The 20,580-nt window shown below is 35.7% G+C and overlaps 1 protein-coding gene across 2 annotated transcripts in view; it reads right to left on the reverse strand.

Moving 5' to 3' along the window:
* The window catches only part of GARNL3 (GTPase activating Rap/RanGAP domain like 3), a 33,227-nt gene that overhangs the window by 10,055 nt on the left and 2,592 nt on the right, over nucleotides 1-20,580 (reverse strand). The window contains exons 3-23 of one of the 2 annotated variants that reach the window (XM_058037981.1): nucleotides 19,355-19,429; nucleotides 17,964-18,063; nucleotides 17,390-17,508; nucleotides 16,704-16,768; nucleotides 16,024-16,087; nucleotides 15,741-15,767; nucleotides 15,274-15,349; nucleotides 14,581-14,679; nucleotides 13,919-14,022; nucleotides 12,668-12,776; nucleotides 11,300-11,345; nucleotides 8,815-8,921; nucleotides 7,848-7,969; nucleotides 7,071-7,175; nucleotides 6,261-6,335; nucleotides 5,236-5,347; nucleotides 4,396-4,494; nucleotides 3,351-3,467; nucleotides 2,496-2,668; nucleotides 2,028-2,186; nucleotides 128-194 (exon numbers count right to left, since the gene is read on the reverse strand). In XM_058037981.1, the coding sequence (XP_057893964.1) occupies nucleotides 128-194; nucleotides 2,028-2,186; nucleotides 2,496-2,668; nucleotides 3,351-3,467; nucleotides 4,396-4,494; nucleotides 5,236-5,347; nucleotides 6,261-6,335; nucleotides 7,071-7,175; nucleotides 7,848-7,969; nucleotides 8,815-8,921; nucleotides 11,300-11,345; nucleotides 12,668-12,776; nucleotides 13,919-14,022; nucleotides 14,581-14,679; nucleotides 15,274-15,349; nucleotides 15,741-15,767; nucleotides 16,024-16,087; nucleotides 16,704-16,768; nucleotides 17,390-17,508; nucleotides 17,964-18,063; nucleotides 19,355-19,429 (2,020 nt within the window). Of the gene's footprint in view, nucleotides 1-127; nucleotides 195-2,027; nucleotides 2,187-2,495; nucleotides 2,669-3,350; nucleotides 3,468-4,395; nucleotides 4,495-5,235; nucleotides 5,348-6,260; nucleotides 6,336-7,070; nucleotides 7,176-7,847; nucleotides 7,970-8,814; nucleotides 8,922-11,299; nucleotides 11,346-12,667; nucleotides 12,777-13,918; nucleotides 14,071-14,580; nucleotides 14,680-15,273; nucleotides 15,350-15,740; nucleotides 15,768-16,023; nucleotides 16,088-16,703; nucleotides 16,769-17,389; nucleotides 17,509-17,963; nucleotides 18,064-19,354; nucleotides 19,430-20,580 lie in introns of both variants that reach the window. The other variant, XM_058037980.1, reaches the window with a different exon arrangement.

Here is a 20,580-nt window from a genome sequence, read left to right on the forward strand (position 1 = left end):
TGTATTTTGACAAATTTTCTATGAAACACTAAAATTTATTTTCAGATACAGACCTAGACTCCAATGAAAGAAGATCTACATATGTAGATTGAGCGATTACCATTTTTGGCCTTCCCTAAACACTTACAGTTATAGCACAACAGTAGACCAGCTTCACCATCTTCATATACATCAATAGCTGCAACAAAGTTAACCTGCAAGGATAACGGAAAAGATTAACAAACAGGCAGAGAATACTGTGGATATTACAACTGGGTTGTGACTAACAAGCAATACAATCAGTTGGGGAAGTGCACAACTACAGGTAAAAGGGGAAAAAAAGGAGAAATAAACAAATAAATTTATAAAAATAGCTTCCTTTGTGATGTAATTTTCAGGATGTTCTCAAGATGAAAATTAGTTTCCTTTGAATTTGATTCTGCATAGTACCAAACATTCATAACCATACCACACTGTAAAGCAATAAAAACATAACTTGTTTAGCAATATAAATTTTGGGAAATAGGATGATTTCAAAAAGCTGTGAATCAACGTGGTACGTTAAAGATAACAATTCTTTTCAAAAAGTGATCTTCAAATGCACATCATGACTAGCAAAAAGATCAGATACAATTCAAAACCACTAACATTTTACAGAGGTCAACAGGGATGTACCTAAGGATTACTGAACAGTCTGAATTTACAAACTGAAAAGCAACGTTGCTTAAACCACAGTATTTTTTACATAGATTAGGCTACATAAATTCTCTTAATTAAACTTTGGTTTTGTCTTTTACGTTTATATTAAAAATAAACAAAAACAGCCACAAAAAGTGGGATATCTGTTCAGGAAATGAGATCTTATTAGTGAAACGCATCAGGTTACATTAAGACAAATGTTTCCCAAACCATATATACTGCTTGGACAGGGAGATGGCTGAGAGACCTGATTCCATGAACAGCAGTTCTTTGACTTTCCTTCATTTGGGATTACTGTGCAGGTCAAGAACTGTTAAGAAAACCTGAAAGTTTACGCATGCATACCAAATGCATTTTGACCCGTCTTTTGTAGTGACCGGAAGCCACTGCTGCTCTGTTGTGCAGAGAAATAAGCAGGCAACCCATTTCAACATCATAAAAATCACTAGCTCAGCTCATATTAATTGTCTGTTTTCTTTGTCTTCCTAAAGGAAATAAGGATTCCGGTGCAGAAAAGAAATGGGAGTGGTGGATGGTGATGTACTTCTCCATCCCCATTCTTTACTTCTAGTTCCTTCTCATCCAGATTAAGATTGATTCCCAGTGCTGTGGAGAAGTTTTTTATACTTGATCAGCCATGCCAAGGGCACCTCTTCATCACCAGATCCAAATAAAAATAGAGACGATTTAAAAAGAAAACAACTTTATCAAGAAGCATCAAATGAAAAAAGTAGCCCCTTATCTCATTAACAACAACAGATTACCTGTGCAAAATAATTTTTTTTTAATTGGGTCTAAAGCTACATGTCCACATCTCTATTTAGAAACTATACGGGAACTTTTTTCTGAAAACAAAGACATTACCTGAATCCTCTCCCTATGTCCCAGACAGATAGATATTCAGTTATTAGTGGACTGGGCAGCAGTTTCTTAAATAGAATGATAAACAATATGTAAACATTTTAGCTACATGCAAATAGGCAAATCTGAGCAAGATACTGGTGGTCAACCACTGAAGTTATTTTGCAGCAATTTTTTAAACAATAAAATACTGATACCACAAAAATAAAGCAAAAAGCTAACTACTGGCTAAGAAGGAGAAATTAACTTTTGACAACAACATTCCAACAACACAGACTTTTTCCCAATGTCATATCTTATAACTACCTCTCTTGGGAATTATCATGATGTATCCCAAAAGGAATAAATACCTCAGAGTGTCCTAAAGCAAAAAGTAGCACACATGAGCTCCTTACCCTCCTAGGAGATCAGCACAGCACGCACTGAGTCTGCAACAAATTATGCTCAGTCAGGGTCTGCAAAAATGGTTTCAACTGATGAAAACTTACCCTGTTTGTTTCAACATGATGCAATCTATAGGATTCCCCCGTACTCTCATTGATTAAATCAAACTGATGCCGATATGCTACACAGATCATATTGTCACTGTCTCCAGTAGGTCCATCCACCAGCGTCATAACCACTGGAGGGTCAGAAAGGCATATTTCCTATAATGTAAACAACAGAATTACACTCTTTTTCAAGTTCCTAGTGTCGGTGCTGCAGGTACTCCATGATTTTAAAGGGATGTTTTCTAAGCACAGAAGCATAACATAGAACAAGCAGAAATAATTCTTGAAAAAATCTGCAAGTTTTATTTAGCATATATACGACTGATTTCCACCATATGTCTTCTTACTTTTATTAGTCTGTGGGTTCAGGAAGATGATAATGCACACTCTGCCTTCCCTGAACCCCCTATAGTAGCTGAGTGCTGCTCAGTGTGTTAAGATAACTAGTAACTAGATTACACATACCCGGATGTACTGGAACTGCTCTACTGGAGATGCAGGAGACGATAGCAGAGAGGTGCTGATTGAAGTGTTGCTCGAATTATATTTCTTTGTGACGAGAAGTAGTTTGTTCCGAATAGCTGCAACAATCCTCAGTTCGCTTCCGTGGTGAGTATTAATGGCATACAAATGGCAGCCTGAGGAAATAATGGTCTAGACTCTAAGTGGTTGTGACAGGATCTGATTTTTTGGTTTGTATTTGTATGATGACTAGTACAACAGGGTTCTGATGGATGACTTGGCAACACAGAATTAAAAACTCCTCAATAGGATTACATCGACTTCTAGGAAAAGACAAAAGCCTATCGCCCTTCTGAAACCTACTTTTAATCCGAAGCACGGGGATTGTCAGTATGCTGCACCTTCCAGCTTTTCAAAGCAGCGTACTTCTGAAGACCAGGAAACATTGATTTCCACAAAAATAATGGGCAACACCCAGACTGATCTAAGCACTACTGTTTAATAGGGTATCTGCCAGCGTGCCAGTCCAGCTTCAAGTGTGCTTTATTTCAGTATAACATCCTCACAAAATTCTTCTCATATCTCCCAACCCTGAAATCTTATTTTTCCCTAAAGCTTTTCATCATTAGCAATTTCCATGTAACATGGCTTTTTTACAACATTCAAAAATGCCATGCTGGACTGTACTAGAGTTATTTTCAAATATAAGCTTAGCAAAGGTTGAATTGACTTGTCCAGAGAAAAAACCTACAAGTGAACACCTACACCTGCCTACAAAGAGCTAACAAGCCCCGGGGCAGCTACCAGCATCAAGGCACAGCGGATGTTTTTAATACAGGATAAGGATAACAATATCACCTTTTGTTCTCTCCAGTTTATTTTCTCTGCAGTCATATTTGCTTCTTATGATTTTTTTAGTCTCTATATCTTTTTGGACAGCACTGAGTCTGAAGACAAGGATACGAGAGTCTTTCCCTGCCGTATGGAGAAAACCAGGAAAAAAGTTTAAAAAAGAACATGGTAGTTTGAAATTAATACTTCCAATGAGAAGCAGCGCCTAACCAACAGAACAAAAGTAAACAAAGCATGATACCTCCCTGGAGACAGAAGACTTACAAACTCTCTAGGATTTACAATTGTAGTAATCAACCCTTTCAGTACAGTAGCCAAGTTTCCCACTAGGTGGTGCTGCACCAAAGAACGATCTGAGATGTTCCAAAGAGTGAAATGCACAATATTTTGCAAATTCATGAAATCTTGCAAAATAACTAAAATACAATAGATATAAACTACAGGACAAGAGTAAAAGGGTTAACTTTAACAGCTGGAACCATCTAGGTGAGCAACTGATAACTGGATCCTCAACAGAGTTTGAACCCTTCAGGATACAGAAGGGTTTTCTCCAGAAATTTCACAAACTGATTTTTGATATAACTACACTTGCCAGATCCTCAGAAACGTCACCCATTCTCCAGGTGTCTTGAAAGAACTGCAAATGGCTCTCACGTAGTTTGAGCTAGTTCTGTAAGATCTCAGGGTGAATTTCACCAGATGCAACCAAATTGGGCAACTCCCAGTGAGACAGAAGGAACCATGTTTTACCCAAAGCTTGGGCAAGCAGAGCTTCAGCAAATACTGAGGAAACAGACATAACAGGGTAAAAAATAATAAACCAACCATATCTGTAATGCTTTCCTGAGTTACACATAAAGATCCTGATCTTGCTTTGTGTATGTTTCCCTTTATGAAACTCAATCACAGACTACTCTTTTATTGGATAAAAACCACCTCACTAAAAAAGCGCACATTTAAGCCTTCTGAACGAGACAAAATTGTCATGAGACATACATATCCGGCAATACCCGGAGTCAGGCAAGAATGTAAGAACAGGGACCTCTCCTACCTTTGTCTGTTCGGGCAATCAAAAGATCCAGAGCTTCCAACACATTCATCTGCTTTATTTGGAGAGTTTTATCAAATACTTGCACTGACGGTTGACCATCTAAAAGAGAAACACATATGTATTGAAAACCCTACTAAAACTTACTAGATGCTGGTTTTGAACCATTTCTTTCTTCTAATCGAAGTCTTGGGTTTTTGTCCTTACAAAAATGAAGAGAAAAAAACCCAAAAAGAATGACACAAAGCGCGTACATGTGCTACAGCATCATAGCCAATACTTCCTCACAGGAGAGTTTTATTATTGTCATGAATCAGATAAAGCGACTGAAATCTAAAAGTGACATTCCTTTGGCAAGTTTGAGAATTATGACCAAGGCTGAACTTCATTCCCTCAGTCCCGCTGGCCTTATGTAGCACACAGAGGATTACAAGGGATCAGAGTAGCAATATCAATGCTAAGGGAAGAAGTATCATTGTCACATAAGCCCTTGGCTTCATGCTCACTATTATCAAGGGCTAAGAAAACCAGACAAGCCATTTAGACACCTCTTGAACCTGGATGCAACCTCCTACAGCTTTTCAGATGGTCAAGAAAACAACATCTGAAATAAGAACACATTCAGAAATCTGCATTAACACTAGCTCACCAATATGGCTTGATTCTACTGCAGAATGAATTTTTGCAACTGGGTTACATAAATGTAATAGATTTACTTGGAATAGTAACTATCCCCCTACATAAAGACTTACTAACACCTGAACCGAGTTTATGAACACATATTTTCAAGAAAATGGTCAGATACATAAAAATTGACACAAAAACACTAGATCATTTACTAACCATCTATTAACAAGATGCCAGCATCTGTAGAAACCAGCAAGGACTGGCCCCAAGAATCTGCACAGACAACCTCATGAGGAAAATTACTGCAGAAAGACTGAGATTCCCAAGGCTATGAAGTAACATAAGGGATACATATTAAGTACACTAAAAAATACAGATCATACAGACACAGAATGTGATGGACAATGGCAATAACACGTAAATGCTTTTGGCAGGATACATTTCCAAACAGTATATTGCTGGAATTAGAAATATCAAAACTGAAATAATTTCTGGCAGAGGACTTCCTGCATCAATTCTGGTTTGGAGACTAGTAAGACATATTCCTGAAACGCTAGAATTAAAACACATGCAGCTGCAACTCAGTGCAACCATCACGCAATAATTTTTTTCATTTAAAAATCCCAAACCTATATATTTAATATGTATGTACCACTACACATACGCAGTTTGCTTATATTTTATGGTTCAGTTTGTGATGTTTAGCGACTAGCACATGGTACAGTTTCCGCCTTTCTGCCAAATTGTTCTTCCATCCCGTGTTCTCTGTACTTACCTCCCAGAGCATGCCCCTCCTCTCCCAATTTATATATTAGTTGAATCTCTGAAATTCTAGAAACACTTCTGAAGCTTCTGTATATAAAACACATGCAGAAGAGGGCAGCTGGCATATTTCACTCCCTAATGACTTCAAACCAAATCCAAACGAAATAAAAGAAAATGAAAACACAACTGAATCTTGTTTCAAAAGTGCTGAAATTAAAACAAAAGATGATTGCATATGGAAGATATCGCCTTCATTGAATTTTCTCAGGTGTAAAAATGTCCACACTTGCTTTAACTTTTGGGAAGTGCTTCTGCCCCCAGGCTCATTCTTTATTAATCTAATAGTGACTGCACAATCAGTTTGACACTGTACCTTTCCTCTTTTCTGCTGCAGCATCTAATTACAGAAGTAAATAAATATATACCATACTACATAACGTTTAATGTTCCATAACTTCTCTGACAGTTTCACTCACCTCCTTTTTACAAAAGCTTGTGGTTGCCAAGTTAGCTGTGGTATCCCCTTTCACAGTGGTTTTCAATTTCAATGCCTAATACAAACAGATGTTTTATTTAAACTGAGTTTTTGTCAGCAATACCCAACGTAAAGACTATATTAAAAGGACAATTTAGGACTAGAAAGTAATTCCAGTTTGGAATTCCTATGCGATTTTAAGTAATGAAAAAAGAAGCAGAATTCTGCATCTTCAACAATGTCAAATGGTTATTAGGTATCTTAGCCAAAACATACCTTGGCTGTTTCTTGGTTAGGGCTTTTTTGTTTGTTTGTTTTTGTTTACTTGCTTTCTAAATGGCAACCCAGAAAAGAAGAGTCAAACGTAGTAACAGAGAAAAACCTCCACCTCAAACTACAGAATCTAACCATCTACACAGTTTACTTTATTATAAGTAGCCAGATAGAGGATCCTCTTGTCAATTATACAAACTCACCTTTGATTTGCAAAACTTCCTAACACTAAGGCTAACTATATAAATGTCTGTCTACATATACTGCCAGGCATCCCCCTAAGGTACGATTTTTACAACCTTCATTTAACTCATGTACGATATAAATATTTCTACATGTATATCTCAGGCGTTACAGATAAATACTTCTATTCATGTTTTATTTTAATGTAACTTATAATAATGCAATACTACAAAACTATTTCTGGTCACAGAAAACTGCATTAAATCCCGACATAACTGCAAGGTAATCAAAATTTAACAAAAGGAGTGGCACAGTCTTTGTAAACATAGCTGCATACCTTCTACAGTGATCCTACCTGACCAAGCCGAACAAACTCTGCTTGTCGAGCTTCCTCTTTTTTCCGTGTTGATTTTGGGGACTCTGGTAACACATCACTGAAGGATCTTCTATTAAGCATATTCTAAAATAGAAAATGTTTCTTTCTAACTGCACAGCTTCCCAGGGAAGAGAAACTGCAACTCTTCCAATCCTTCAGTGCTTTACGTTACAGCTTGTCATACTTTATCACTGTCATGTTCTGTACAATCACACCACATGAATATGTGACATGAATATATGAAAAAGAAAAGTTTGAGCAGATCTATATAGATAAAAGAAATAAACACTGGTCAAAAAAATAGCACCTTGTTAGTTTTAGAAGTACAGAACTTATTTTTAGTTAGTTAAGAATCACCTTAAGTCTTCATTATCCAAAATAAAGTTACCTCATAGATACCCAGGGTTAAGAATCATCTAAATTTACACATAACAGAACAAATGCAGATTTTTATGGTGATGAGACTAATGCCTTGTATTTATAGTATCTAAATTCCCTATTCCCTCGCTGCAGGTAAGCTTACACCAAGTAGGACATTTTTATGCTTCCCCTCACACCTAGTGAAGAGTCATGTCCAGAAAGGACTGTCTGTCAGCTTTCATATAACTGTAAAGTAAGTTATACAACAATCAGTATTTAGCTTAGTCATATGCAATTCAGTGCTCATTAGGACTACAGTCTTTTAAAGTGACAGAACATTCAAGCTACTAGTTAGAACAGGACAGCACGTGAGGGATGCAGAAACTACTGACTTACATTTCCCTTGTGTAGGTCAGGCATCATGTCTTGGTATAAAGAGCGGATCAGCATGTCTAGAGTGCGCTGGCGTTTCTGAGAAAATGTTGGTGTTTCCAAGGTGGCTTTTTCACCATTTATTACTAAATGATTATGGAAAAAAGAGACATTATGTAAATTAACTTCAACAATATCCACCAACTCTACTTTGCCTCTGTATCAAAACACCTACTGTGTCCCTATGAATTTAAAATTGCCTTCTTTTTGCCTTTTTAAAGAATAACTCTCCCTTCAGTTAAAGGAGAAAAATTGGTAATAGAAGAATTCCACAAGGCATCAGAATAAATACCTAACTAATAAAAAAAAATGAAGACAAACTACCAATCAACTTAAGTACTAAATAATTTAAATACACAAAATGAGCCATCAAGCTCCTGTCATGTTGATTACATTTGATACAATTACCAATTGTAATCAACATGGTCATTTTTGAAAAATTCCTTTCTTGCTGATTTAGAAGGGCCAATACAGGTCAATGAAATTTGGAACTGAATGATTACAGAATTAAAAAGTGCTGCACAGGCATCCTTCAGCACCTTTAAGAATATATTCAGAAGAGATGCTATTTTCAGGTTTTCGGAGCTACTAAATTAACACCTTCTATTACTAAATAATGAACAGTATATCCTTTCAAAATCCTTTCAAATCTCCCAAGCCCTTTACAAAAATGCAAAGCTAAATATGGCTGCATGTTCTGCAAATGTGAAAGTTAGCCTCTGTCTAGTGGCCTGAGAATTTTTTTTTTTATCTAACTGTAACAGTTTGATGGAACTGACATCCCAACTATGCTACAGATATGAAAAAAAATAATTGGATACAGATCAGCAGAATACACAAGAAAATGCATATACATTTTAAGCACCATGAATTTTAATTTGTTTGCACAATTATTTAAAGAGTGTTTCTAGCAAAAGAAAAACTGACTTACATTTCACCAACACAAAATCCCTGAATTCCTGGTGATTTGTAAACACAGGTGGGGATGGAAGAGGAGGCCCAAAGAGAGGAACGCTTTCTTCTGAAAATATTTTCAGCCTATTAAAAGTACAAATCTTTATCTATATGGAAAATCACATCAAACTCTACCTTTTTTATAGACACTATTCGTAACCAAAGGGAAAAAAAAAAAAAGAAACTGTTATCTGGGTGTCTTACATAAGAATTTCAAAGGGCATAACCAAAAAAGGTTCACTTGGAATTACTCAGCAAAGTTCTGTTTCTTAGAACATAGAAGGGACATAGAATTAGAACAGAACCTCGCAGTTCTACTCACGCAGCAATAGTTTTAGTGGCACTAGCAAAATATAGTCCTATTCAAAAACACTGTAAAAGAACAGGTCTTCACGTACAAAATACGTTCTCCTTACAGATTTCCACTTTCCCTATCCATTCACCACACACATGAAATATTTTATGCTTCCAAAGTAACAATGGCTTACAACATAGGAATCTGTAGCTTGGGAACAGCAAATTCATTTACACTGACGAAGACAGAGTCAGAATAACTTCCATGACAGCTGGACCTGCCAAGTTGTTTTGATCCATAAGGAATCCAGCATAGCAATATTGAATGGCAGGTACAAACCCATGCCTATTTGTTGACCAGGGCATAGCTTCTTTAAGATAAGTAATAATTCTTGGCTATTTCAAGTGATAGTTTGCCAACAAGTCTTCCAAGTGGCATGCACAGATGACACGGGTCACAGCAAGTTCAGTCGCAAAATTATAGATTCAACCTGTATCTGCTATTTTAGAAACCAGACAGAATTTACTTTCTCCAAAAGCGAGCAGCAACTGACTGATATTGAGTCTAATGGATCACAATGCCTTCATACAGTCTTTTTTCCTGAAATCTTAGGAACTGCATACAGTATGAAAGGCAGTACTACATTTGCATGAATATTGATCATCTTAATATTTGTTACACATATTTGAGACACAGTTTCATAGATGCCCTATGTCTATTTAATTACATCCAGGTAAAAAAGCAATCATTTATAACTACAAAAGGTGTGAAATGTTCCTTAACTACATCAGAATTAATTGTAACAGGGAAAGCCATAACAGAACTGACTAAAAAAGTAGACTTCTTGAGTGACATAAAATATAAAGGCATTCTAAGCAGAAATTCAGCATTAGACCTCAGAGTGGTAATGCATTTGAAACAAGGAAAATTTGCCTTGAGCATCCCCTATCCTTTTTTTAGTGAAATTTTGACCACTTGGAAGACTGTCTTCACACACACACACACAAAAGTAAGAGAAAGAACAAGTTCTATTCAGGCCTATAATCAAATGACAGAAGGAAACATAATGGGGGCAAGCTGAAATGTAATGTTTTAAGGTTGTCATACAGGAAAAAAATACTATGCGACATGTACTACAAGATGTGTCAAGACTGGCAGAATGAAGCAATTAAGATGGACTGATCTACTAAAAGCTGCCAGTTACTTAATGCAAGAGAGAAATTTATCTTATGTACTGCAACTCATTTCCTTCCCCACATAAACAGCAATATAAAAAGCATTTTACCATGGCTAACCCATCTACAGACTATCAGTTTACAATCAGGACAACAATGACTTCTTAAAGGGTAATGAGGAATGTATGCCCAGGTTTCTGTCTCAAAGCAAGAAGAAAAAGAAAGAAGTGACTGCATTTTCACTTTGGAATCATGAACAAGTTTTGAACATCAATTTAAACAAATTTGCAAGAGGAAGCTGACAAGATCATGTAGCAAAATAAAACTATTCCTTTGCTTAACTGCATTACAGACATGACCCCAAAGAAACCTCAGCTGTAAATAAGAGGCAGGGGAAAAAAACTCCCACACACAAACTGAAGTATCATTCTTGTCTGGAGTTAGATTTAATGAAATGCTGAAGAAACACAGCAATATGTAAAATTCTGGCAGGTTTTAAGTACGTGACGTTCAACTATACGAGTACTCTATTAAAATCACCCAAAATGAACTAGTTTGCTCAGTTGCAGCCAAACTGCGATTTGTAAGGACTTGTAGTCCATGGCTCTCACAGCATCACATGCATTAAATAACTGTCACCATCCACGTAGTTTACTATGTCATTGATCTCACCAGGTATGAAAGTTCCAAGCCGATCTTTCATCATTTTTTATATTTCATCTAAAAACCAGTTTTGGGTTTCCTTAGCTTATGCCTGTTGCAGAATTTAATGTTTCTGATTTTAAGAAACCTGCTACTTATAGCCAGTTTAGTGACATCTACATGCAGGTCCACATTGCTCTTCAGTTTCTAAAGCACATTTGGCTTCCTGGCATACAGACAGGCGGATCTGTCTGTACGCCAGAAGATTCTCCCATTGCCAAAATGTTTTCCCATTTTCTCTAAACCATCAGTTATTCGTTGTGAAATTATTTATTACAATCAGCACTTACCTGTAACTATCATTCTGCTTATTATATCTCACTAAAGCAAAAATATCTGCCATACAGTTAAGGAAGCTAAACCAGTTCTAATAAAGCTCACATGTATTTTAATAAACTTTTCTTTTTGCGCAGTACATTGCAGATTTAATAAAGGTACAATATATTAATCAAGTCAATGTAAATATATAAACAACTCTAGACAATATAGATTTCAGTGTTTATAAAAGGGGTCCTATATCAAAATGTTATTGCTTGATCAACAGTTTTAAAAACCAAGCTACTAACACAGACACAGCATAAGACATACTATAGAAGTTTGTCTTACTTGTATTTGATATATTTGTGATTAAAAATACTTTTAGGTGATAAAGCAGTACTGATACTGACCTTTGCTTATACCAAAGCTTCCACTGAAGACAATATTCCAATGAAACAATTTAGCCAACAGAATTATAGGAAAAACGAGAGAACGATTTAAAGTGCAAGCTATACTAAGGCTGATGCTCTATTGTAGAGTTACATTGATGTGGTAAACAATTCTTCTTAGTTTTTAGGTTCCTTTGATATGTAAAGATTTTTATTATTTTTTCAAACTTTGTTCATTTTCATTCACCCCTAGCAAGTCGGTTCTAGGAACATTTAATCTGCCTGAGAACTAGGTATGGAAGTCTAAAGCTTTAAAACTCAGCAACAGAGTATAGACAGAAATTAGAGTTTTCTTCTTTTAATTCATTTTTCCTCATTCCATTCCATCTAGTCTAACACATGCCAGATTAGGGTCTACAGATTACTACTATTGTGACCCCATGTTAATTGCAAGATATTGGCCGCTGGTTTCTGCAATCATATAGTCTTCAAAATGTTTTCAACCAGAAATCTGGAAAACATAAGCTGTTGAAAAACTGGAGAATATATGGTAAATAGACTGAAAATTTTGACAAATACTGATCTAAAATACAAATTTAAAATAAACAGCATCTAAACATTGAGAGGCAATATTGAGTAAAATGCCAAGATTTAATGCCAAAATAATTTACAAAGCCAAGAGAAATTAATTTATAAATTTGTATTTTCTGAAAAGGTATAAAATTAGATTTGTGAAAGGATACAAATAAATGCTTTCAATAAAAGTATTTAAAACTCACATTCTTGCTTTCACCTTATCCTCTAAGGGATTTAACAAACACTGTTTGATGCTGCAGACTTGGAAACTCCTAGTTAAGAAGCTGAAGGTCAAGAAGGCAAGAATGCAACTGTCTTTGTAAAATAATTTTCACTTCCATAAACCGCATAGAGGGGGGAATTCAGGGCAGAAATAAAAGTAATACTGATCTTAAAAAAAAGAATAATTATTAGAAAATATCAGGAAAAAGATACGTGTAAAATGAGAGCGAATCATGGATGGCTTGAATGCTGGAGAAGACTCTTCACCTTCCTGAAATATGATAGTGACAATGTCATTTCCAATATGTCGCTTCCTTTCTACCTGGAAAAAAAAAGGAAAACAAAAAAGGAAGAAAAGAAAGAAGAGCCAGGAAAAAAAGAGATAGACAGTGACTTACGAGACATACGTAAGTATCTTAGCAATTCTGCGACAGAACAATATACCTGAACTGCAAACAGAAAAATTACAGTCAATACGACTGAGAACAGTATAAAACCATTACTTAACTATTAGCAAGTAAACCTAGCAATGACATGGTGCACACAACAAGGCAGGTTCTAGAAGAATAGATATTGCATATGTTTAGATAAGCACTCATAGTTTCTGTAATTAATATTAATGAACTGGGCATGGAAATGCTAGCATTCCAAAAAAAGCAAATCTATCGTTTGAAATAAAAGGACAAAAAACTCTGGTGCTGAAGTATTCTTTTGAAAAAAATATTCTGATCCATTTTCTTCTGTGATCTTGTCATCAGTCCAAGCAAAAAGCATGAGAAAACTGCCATATGTCAGAATGCATAATAAGAATAAATGTAAGAATGCATAATAAATAATAAATCAAGTAATTTGTAAGTAATTTAGGTAAATCATTATGGATGTATGATGTATAGTAAACACATGTGCCCATAAAGTATTTTTTTCATCATAAATACAAAGAAAGGGCTGAGCAATGAATGACAGCACATTTGAACAAGAACCCACCTAGTTAATCCACAGCGGTGTGACAGCACTTCTTAGGTTACCAACCTTAACATGCTCACAAGGGGAATTTCTTTCAAGCGACACTAATTGCTACTCAAGCAGGAGTTATGCATTACACATGTGAATATTCCTACAATTCACACACAAGGCTAAGTTCCAGTTTTCCTAAAGTCTTTGAGGTAATAATTACAGCAGTGAAGCTCTTCAAGTCATCTGAACACCACACTTAATCACTTCTCAGTGAAGCAATTTAGATCTTCACAAGTATCTTTTGTACCTTAATGGAGATGATAGCATGCATTATTTCTAATAAACAGAATGAAATTTTCAGGATCAGGTAGGATATTGAGGAAAAAAGTGCAGATGTCTCAAGGCTTACATCTCTCAAACATTAATGGACAAGAAGTCCTTCATTTCTTACCAAGTTTTGGAGTTTGTGATTTAACAAATAAATAGGGAAATAAAGAGAGAACCGTGTACCTGCTGCTTGTTCTCTCTAGAATACGGTAGCATGGTTGAAACATGGAACATAATTTCATGCCCTTGAAAAACTGTATAGATGGAAGAGGTTCCTGTTGTATCATCTGCAAGGGAAGGCAACATTTTCAGGAGGAGTATCTTCTCCAAGTTTTCTGAAAATCAAAAGATATTTCAAGTCTTTCTACCCAATCTTCTTCAGTTAGCCTTTTCTGTCTGATCCACTTTAGAAAATGCCCACACCACATGTTTCATGTGAGTCCAAACCAAGTTTGCAACTTATCTGCATATTCACACTTAAAACCTATTACACCTTTCACCTCCCCTCCTGAAATTACACGGGTCTTCAAGCCACAATGTCCTTCTACAATGAGGCAAGTAACATGTCAGGTTATTGTGCATCTCATTCCAACTTAAAATGAAACTGTTCACCTTGATAATACCTGTCATAACTGCATTCCATACCAGTGACTTAAGCTAACCTGACTTGTTGCTGGTAAACGAGTTCTACTTCTGGTGAAGCAGAGCATTTAATACACATACGAAGAAGCCCGTTTTGGGATTTTTTCACAACCACGATATATACAATATGCACTACACACAATAAGAAGAAACATTTAGACTGCAGCTCCACCCTCCTTTCACTGCTTCAGATGAGTTCTTACTTTTAGTGTCCAGTCCTCCTCTGTAGCCTGACCAGCCTTTCAAAGTAATTGTGTCACCCAAGAGATGCAAAAATCGTTGAAAGCTTTCACTTCCAGTTTCTACATGTGGGAGGGAGAAATGTTACCAAAAAAGTGCACCCATAGTAATAGAACATATCTCAAAAATGACCAAAATGAGGAAATGGGTCCTGCTTCCAGGACACAAGTTTCAGCTGAGTTAGTTTCCTTTCATGTCCTCCAAGCCTACTGCCTTTCCAGAAACAGCACCCCGACCATGCAGAATAGGCATCATCACATAACATTAAACAGTGACCTCTTTTGCTAGCACCAATGCTGTTCAAGCGCATAGGAGAATGTGATCATGCTGTAAGAGTGAAAGAACTACAAGCCGTGAGGTAATGAGTTGCTTGCTTCAAATATCTCTTTTTTCTAAATGTTCACGTCACACAGTCTATTTCTAGAAGAGAGATTTCACTCTCTTTCAAGCTGTAACAATAGGCCTCCTACTGCAACTTCTTACAGACATAGAAGGCCCTATGCAACAATTTTTCACCCAACACATGAAACCAAACTAAACGACTGTTCATATAACCATTGCCTCCCGCCCTGCTTCCTGCTGTAGGCACTATCTTGCTTTTTTTTTTTTTTTTATTCAGATGAACAAAACAATTAAGGAGAAGGTGAAAAACTCACCATTACTGAACATTTCATCATCTGTAAGCTGACCATCCTTAGCATAAAGGACTCCAAATTTAAAATTCACTGATCCCTGGGAAATAAAACCAAACATTATATGATAAACAGTCAAACAGAAGACATAAAAATTTATTTCCTCTAAGGACTTTCACGTATGTTTTCACGTATGTATGTATCTTTGTATACATCCTACAAATTAGAACATACACTTTGTAACATCTCTTAATACATAATAATTTACCTTTAAACTTTGATAGTATAGCATAAAATTATTAACTTAAATTGGTGATCTATTATTATTAAGTTTGTGCTTAAAGTTATTTTTGCTGTCATGTTCAAAAAAACATTAATTTTTTTTTACTGTAATGAGCAATTGATTTCAAAGTCATCATAAGCCCATCAAAATACAAAGCTGTATTCACTGGACGGGTCTGTGAGCTAGAAGTAGTTAGGCTTATACCTACCTCTTGCTCTTCAAGAACCAATAAATCCTGTAAACAAAAACAGTATCTTTAGCCCACTCTTATTAAATATTCTACAAGGATGATGGTTTGATTTGTGTTTAGAAGATTTGATTTGAAATGGCCAGTTCAATGGATAAAGACAGTTTAAGTAGTATTACAACATTATAACTATTATCATCATCATCAGCTGCTACTGGAAGAAACAAACCAGTAGTATCTATACCTAATTACTTAGATTTCCAGAAAATAACAAAGAACCAAACAAAAAAAAGTCACTTCCTACCTTTTGTATCTCAGGATGAAAAATTTCTCTTGGGCTCTTCTCAAATTTATCAAGACTCATAGCACTGAAAGGCAAACAAAATAGTGCTTTATAGAAGGGTAAGTACACATTTCAAGGCTGAACCACCAACTGATTGCAGTGACAGTGGTTACAAAATGAATGTTTTGGAGAGCCTCTGTTCAATGGAATGTTCTGTGTAACTGCCATTTCTTTCCCAAAATACTAACTTCCAAGACTTTCTAAACTTATTTTTTATTTCAAAGACAGAAATTAGTAAGATTCTGTGTGGAGATGAGGTTTAAATTTATTTCCTTCTAAAGCACAGAGCTCTGTTCCATCACCCTTCACTTCGGCTCTACACAGGATCACGGTGAGCATTTTAGGAGGGCTCAATAACCAATCGTATTTCTCTCTTCTTCTAGTCCTCTCTCTTCTTAAATAATTCAAGGCAAGTCAAATGAAAAATGAGAAGTTCAGCATCAAATTCACACTTTTTCCCTTTGTCTGGTCAAGAACAGGCTTTAAAACCACTTATTGCTGCCTTCAATGATTAAGACTTGCAAAACCATTTTTACACGTTTTATAGATTTATGATAAAAACCACAGAACACAAGCTCTGAATTACAGGAAAAGGTATACAGGCAAATATCTAAACTCATCACTTATTTGTAAATACATACCTTAATATAGATTTCACTGATAATGTTTTTGTGGGACTGTAAGGGAGACATATTTTCTGAGTACCCTGTAAACAAGAAAAGCTAGGATATATTACAGGACATACCCACTTTTTCTGCATATTCAAATAGGATTGTTAATAAAAACAATTAAGTCAAGAAAGAAGGAAGAAAACCAAGGTAATTTTACTCAGCTTTATTTACTGCTGATTTAGAGAAAAAAAAATTCACGGGTGCTGCAAACAAAAAAAAAAGTGAACCATAAATGCCTACAGTAGAATTTTTAAACAATTGCTTGGATAAAGGAATCTCATGGAACATTAAGTAGAAAAAAAGTGAAACCAGTATCAGACCTGCCTATTTTCTTACCATTGTACAAGAAAATCCTAAAAGCAGTATAAAGTCAGTGCCTAAAACTGATCATAGGATGTAACCAAGAACAATTTAGGCATCATTTCTTAAAAAAACAGCTGTTGGAAGAATTAGAAAATAACTAACACTACAGATTTCTGTCAAAAATATTAGTATAATGTTTAGTGTTATCTACTATGGTAGAATGATATGTTCTTGTTATACAAAATAAAAATATGTAATAAATACTGGAATTCTGAAGAAAGCGGGAAAAGCATATGATAAACATATCCAAAACAAACAAAAGTCAGAATGGCAGTTAAGTATTTGTTTCTTACTGTTCTTCTCCAAAGTATTGAATGGTATTGAGGAATGCGCTGATTATTATGCTCAGACAGTACAACAGACAGAAAGAAAGGGTTCTTCTCTGCATCTGTACCTACATAATTCTGATGAACTGTTGGAAGAAAAACAAGCAGCACCATCAGTCATAAGGAAGACATACCCATTCCCTCGTGCAGAATCAGAGAGACACCTGTAAACATATGCATTCATACATCAAAGTATATAACTGTCTGCATAAATAACTACATACTTATATACAGCCATGTAAAAAAAACACCCAAAGAGACCGATACAGTTTTCAAAGCCATGAAGAATTTAAAAACATCCCTTTTTGGTAGCTAGAGTTTCACTCCTTACAGATACCCATCCTCTGTTTTCAGGTTAAAGACACATGAAGCAAGGACTTGTTTCAGGTACAGGACAGAAAATGTTTTAATACTAAATGAACACCATACCTTTTTTCATATTGAAATAGTAACAGTTCAAAACTACAGAACAGCAACAGCATTTTTGCAAACTACATTTTCATTGGTCCAAATTCCAATCCATCTGCAAAAAAATATTTACCTTTCCCTAAAAAATACTTCAAGTACCATCTTGTATGATACTCTGGATTTTCCAAATGCACATCTGTTCTGTGCCACGTACCCGGAGCATAGTCCATATTCTGAAATCAAATTGGGAGACTGTTACATGCAATACCAAGTAAAAAAAAAAAAAAGAGGACAAAATATAGGCAAAAGTAAATAAAGAGTGAAATTTTAGCTGTACACTGCTACTTAAAAAGCAAGGGTTTTTACGAAGTCAGTTGGTGTGTAGCTGAAATAAAAATTTCTACCTCTCATTTACCCTTTTTTCTAATTTCTCTCTAAGTAGGTAAGTCTTGTCCTACTGTACCACTCTTAGGGGTAATGTCAGAATGTCAGTGAAAAGAAGGTCTTTCAATGTGGAATTTGAAGACAAACATTTTTAAAACTTAAATAAATTAATGCCTTCAGCTTTCATTTTCTCAGTTCTTCCCAAATTAATCCCCAAAGAAGTCTCCTTGCTTGACCAAAGCATGCTTTGGAAGTTCTTCAGTGCTGTTTCTCATAAATTAAGGTAAATTCCCAAGCGTCCCTCAAGCACTTTCCCACTAGGACTTAACATGCGAAGAAAAAGCCATTCTCCGCATTCATTGACCATGCGGCCGTCCACTACCCACTCTACGAATCTTTCCATGATATGAGCTAATCAGCTTTTGAACTGCATGAAACTGAGCTAAAAAGACAGAGGACCAAACACAACTCTCCAAAGAATCAATGCAGAGTAGTTAGTTTGCTTTCAACTCTGCAGCCAGTGCTGATAGAAGCATATGATCAGTAACAGTTCGCTGTTACTATTAGTTCAATACACACTTTACCAAAGCCTTACAAGTATCTCTAGAATATGAGGTCTTCTTTCTTCCAATATTAAGATGGGATTTGATGAAAGTTTTTCAAAGGAAGATAAAACATGAAGGTAAGTAGAAACTTAACTGTCACTGGAGTAGCTGCAGGACACACTGCAAGTTTAGCAGCAAGAAAGATGAAGGGAATTACTCTCCAAGGCTCCACTCAACCTCTTTCTCTCTTATTTAAAGATAAGCACAGCTGGCAAAAGACAGCTAAGGGTCAAAAAATGAAGCTAAACCTCAACAAGCCAAGGAGCAAACTTTAAAGCACAGAGGTCAGCTTGAACATCATAGTACCAACAGGACAGGATAGATATAGAGATGAACTAGAGACTGGGAAGCATCAATTGGAGATATTTTTCTCCTAACACGATCGAGTGAGCAAAAATGTTACCAAAACGAAATGCGAGAGTTTTTCAAAGTCCTCTTCCTTAGAAAATGACTGCAAATGCATCTTCTGTAAGTGAAAAATAACTGAAGGTGAATCATTTTCTTCAGCATTCTGTGAGTATTTTTGGGCACTTACCTCACCAGAGGAGCCATTTTCCACACGGAACCGTCCAGCTCTTTGAATGGCTCCATCAGCATCACTAGATATAAGCTATAAGAGAGTTTAACACAGAGGTTCTATTTCAAAAAATAGCCATACCAGCAGCCATCAAAACTTACTACCATTTCTTTTTGTTCCAGCAATCAGGACTCCCCACAGAGAAGGGATCACTCTAGCTATTACCAATTTGACTAAAGACTTTGAATGACCCGGTAAGAACTCTGAGACAAATCAGATGCTTCATGAAGCAAGAAAAGTTAAGTTTGAAACATTTAGAAATTTGAAAGGGCAACAAGAACCTTTAAACATCTGTACTCCAAAAATGATACACTTCCATAAAATGCTAGCAGAATTTTTAAGAAAAACAACCAAGAAACAAGACCATTCATGTGAATTTACTGTGAATTAATAATTATAAATAACTTTTTATTTTCCAGTAAAAGACTTTAAGCACTAGGAATGAAAGAGCCTCTTATCAGAAAACCAATTACTTGTATTTTTGGATTAAAACACACATCTTTTATGTAGAACATATGGAAAGAAGAGAAAGGAACATGGTGTTCCCACAATACAACTTCCAGCAACTAGGCCACCATTTTACACCCAATTTACACACACGTTACTAAATATACTAACTTTAAAATTACAACTATAGTTTGTAGAAAACTTGTGATTGCATCCCATAGTAACAGAGCTGGAGATAATTTTCTTAACTCCTCCCCACTTCCATTATCCTACAGTAAATTCATATCATTTCATTATGACCTTGTAATCAGAATGACACCGCTGACATATTTTCACAATGCATAAGAAATTGACATATGAGAAAAACACAGTGCCAACCTAATCTCTAAATTTCAAGAAAATGCAGAATAACTGACAGAGTCTACGGAACCGTTTTCAAAATCCTAATTCTGACTAGGTCATTTAGTTTTCAGCCCTCTCCCCCTACTATGAGTCATGTACATATAAAATTACATACACGCGTATGTACACACATAAGCATGTACACACTTTAGAGCTTACGTAATTGCTAGAACTTCATTAAATACTACCCTAATATTTTGCCATCTTCAGTTTCTAAGAGGAAAAAAGGCTCAATTTCCATCTGGAGGTAAACACAGTATTTATATAAAGCTTCCTTTCCTGTTACAATGCAAAATTAATTAATAAGGTAGTAAAAAGATGTCCCATCACAGGTC

The sequence above is a fragment of the Melospiza georgiana genome, chromosome 20 (assembly GCF_028018845.1).
Source record: "Melospiza georgiana isolate bMelGeo1 chromosome 20, bMelGeo1.pri, whole genome shotgun sequence".
Taxonomy (NCBI): domain Eukaryota; kingdom Metazoa; phylum Chordata; class Aves; order Passeriformes; family Passerellidae; genus Melospiza; species Melospiza georgiana.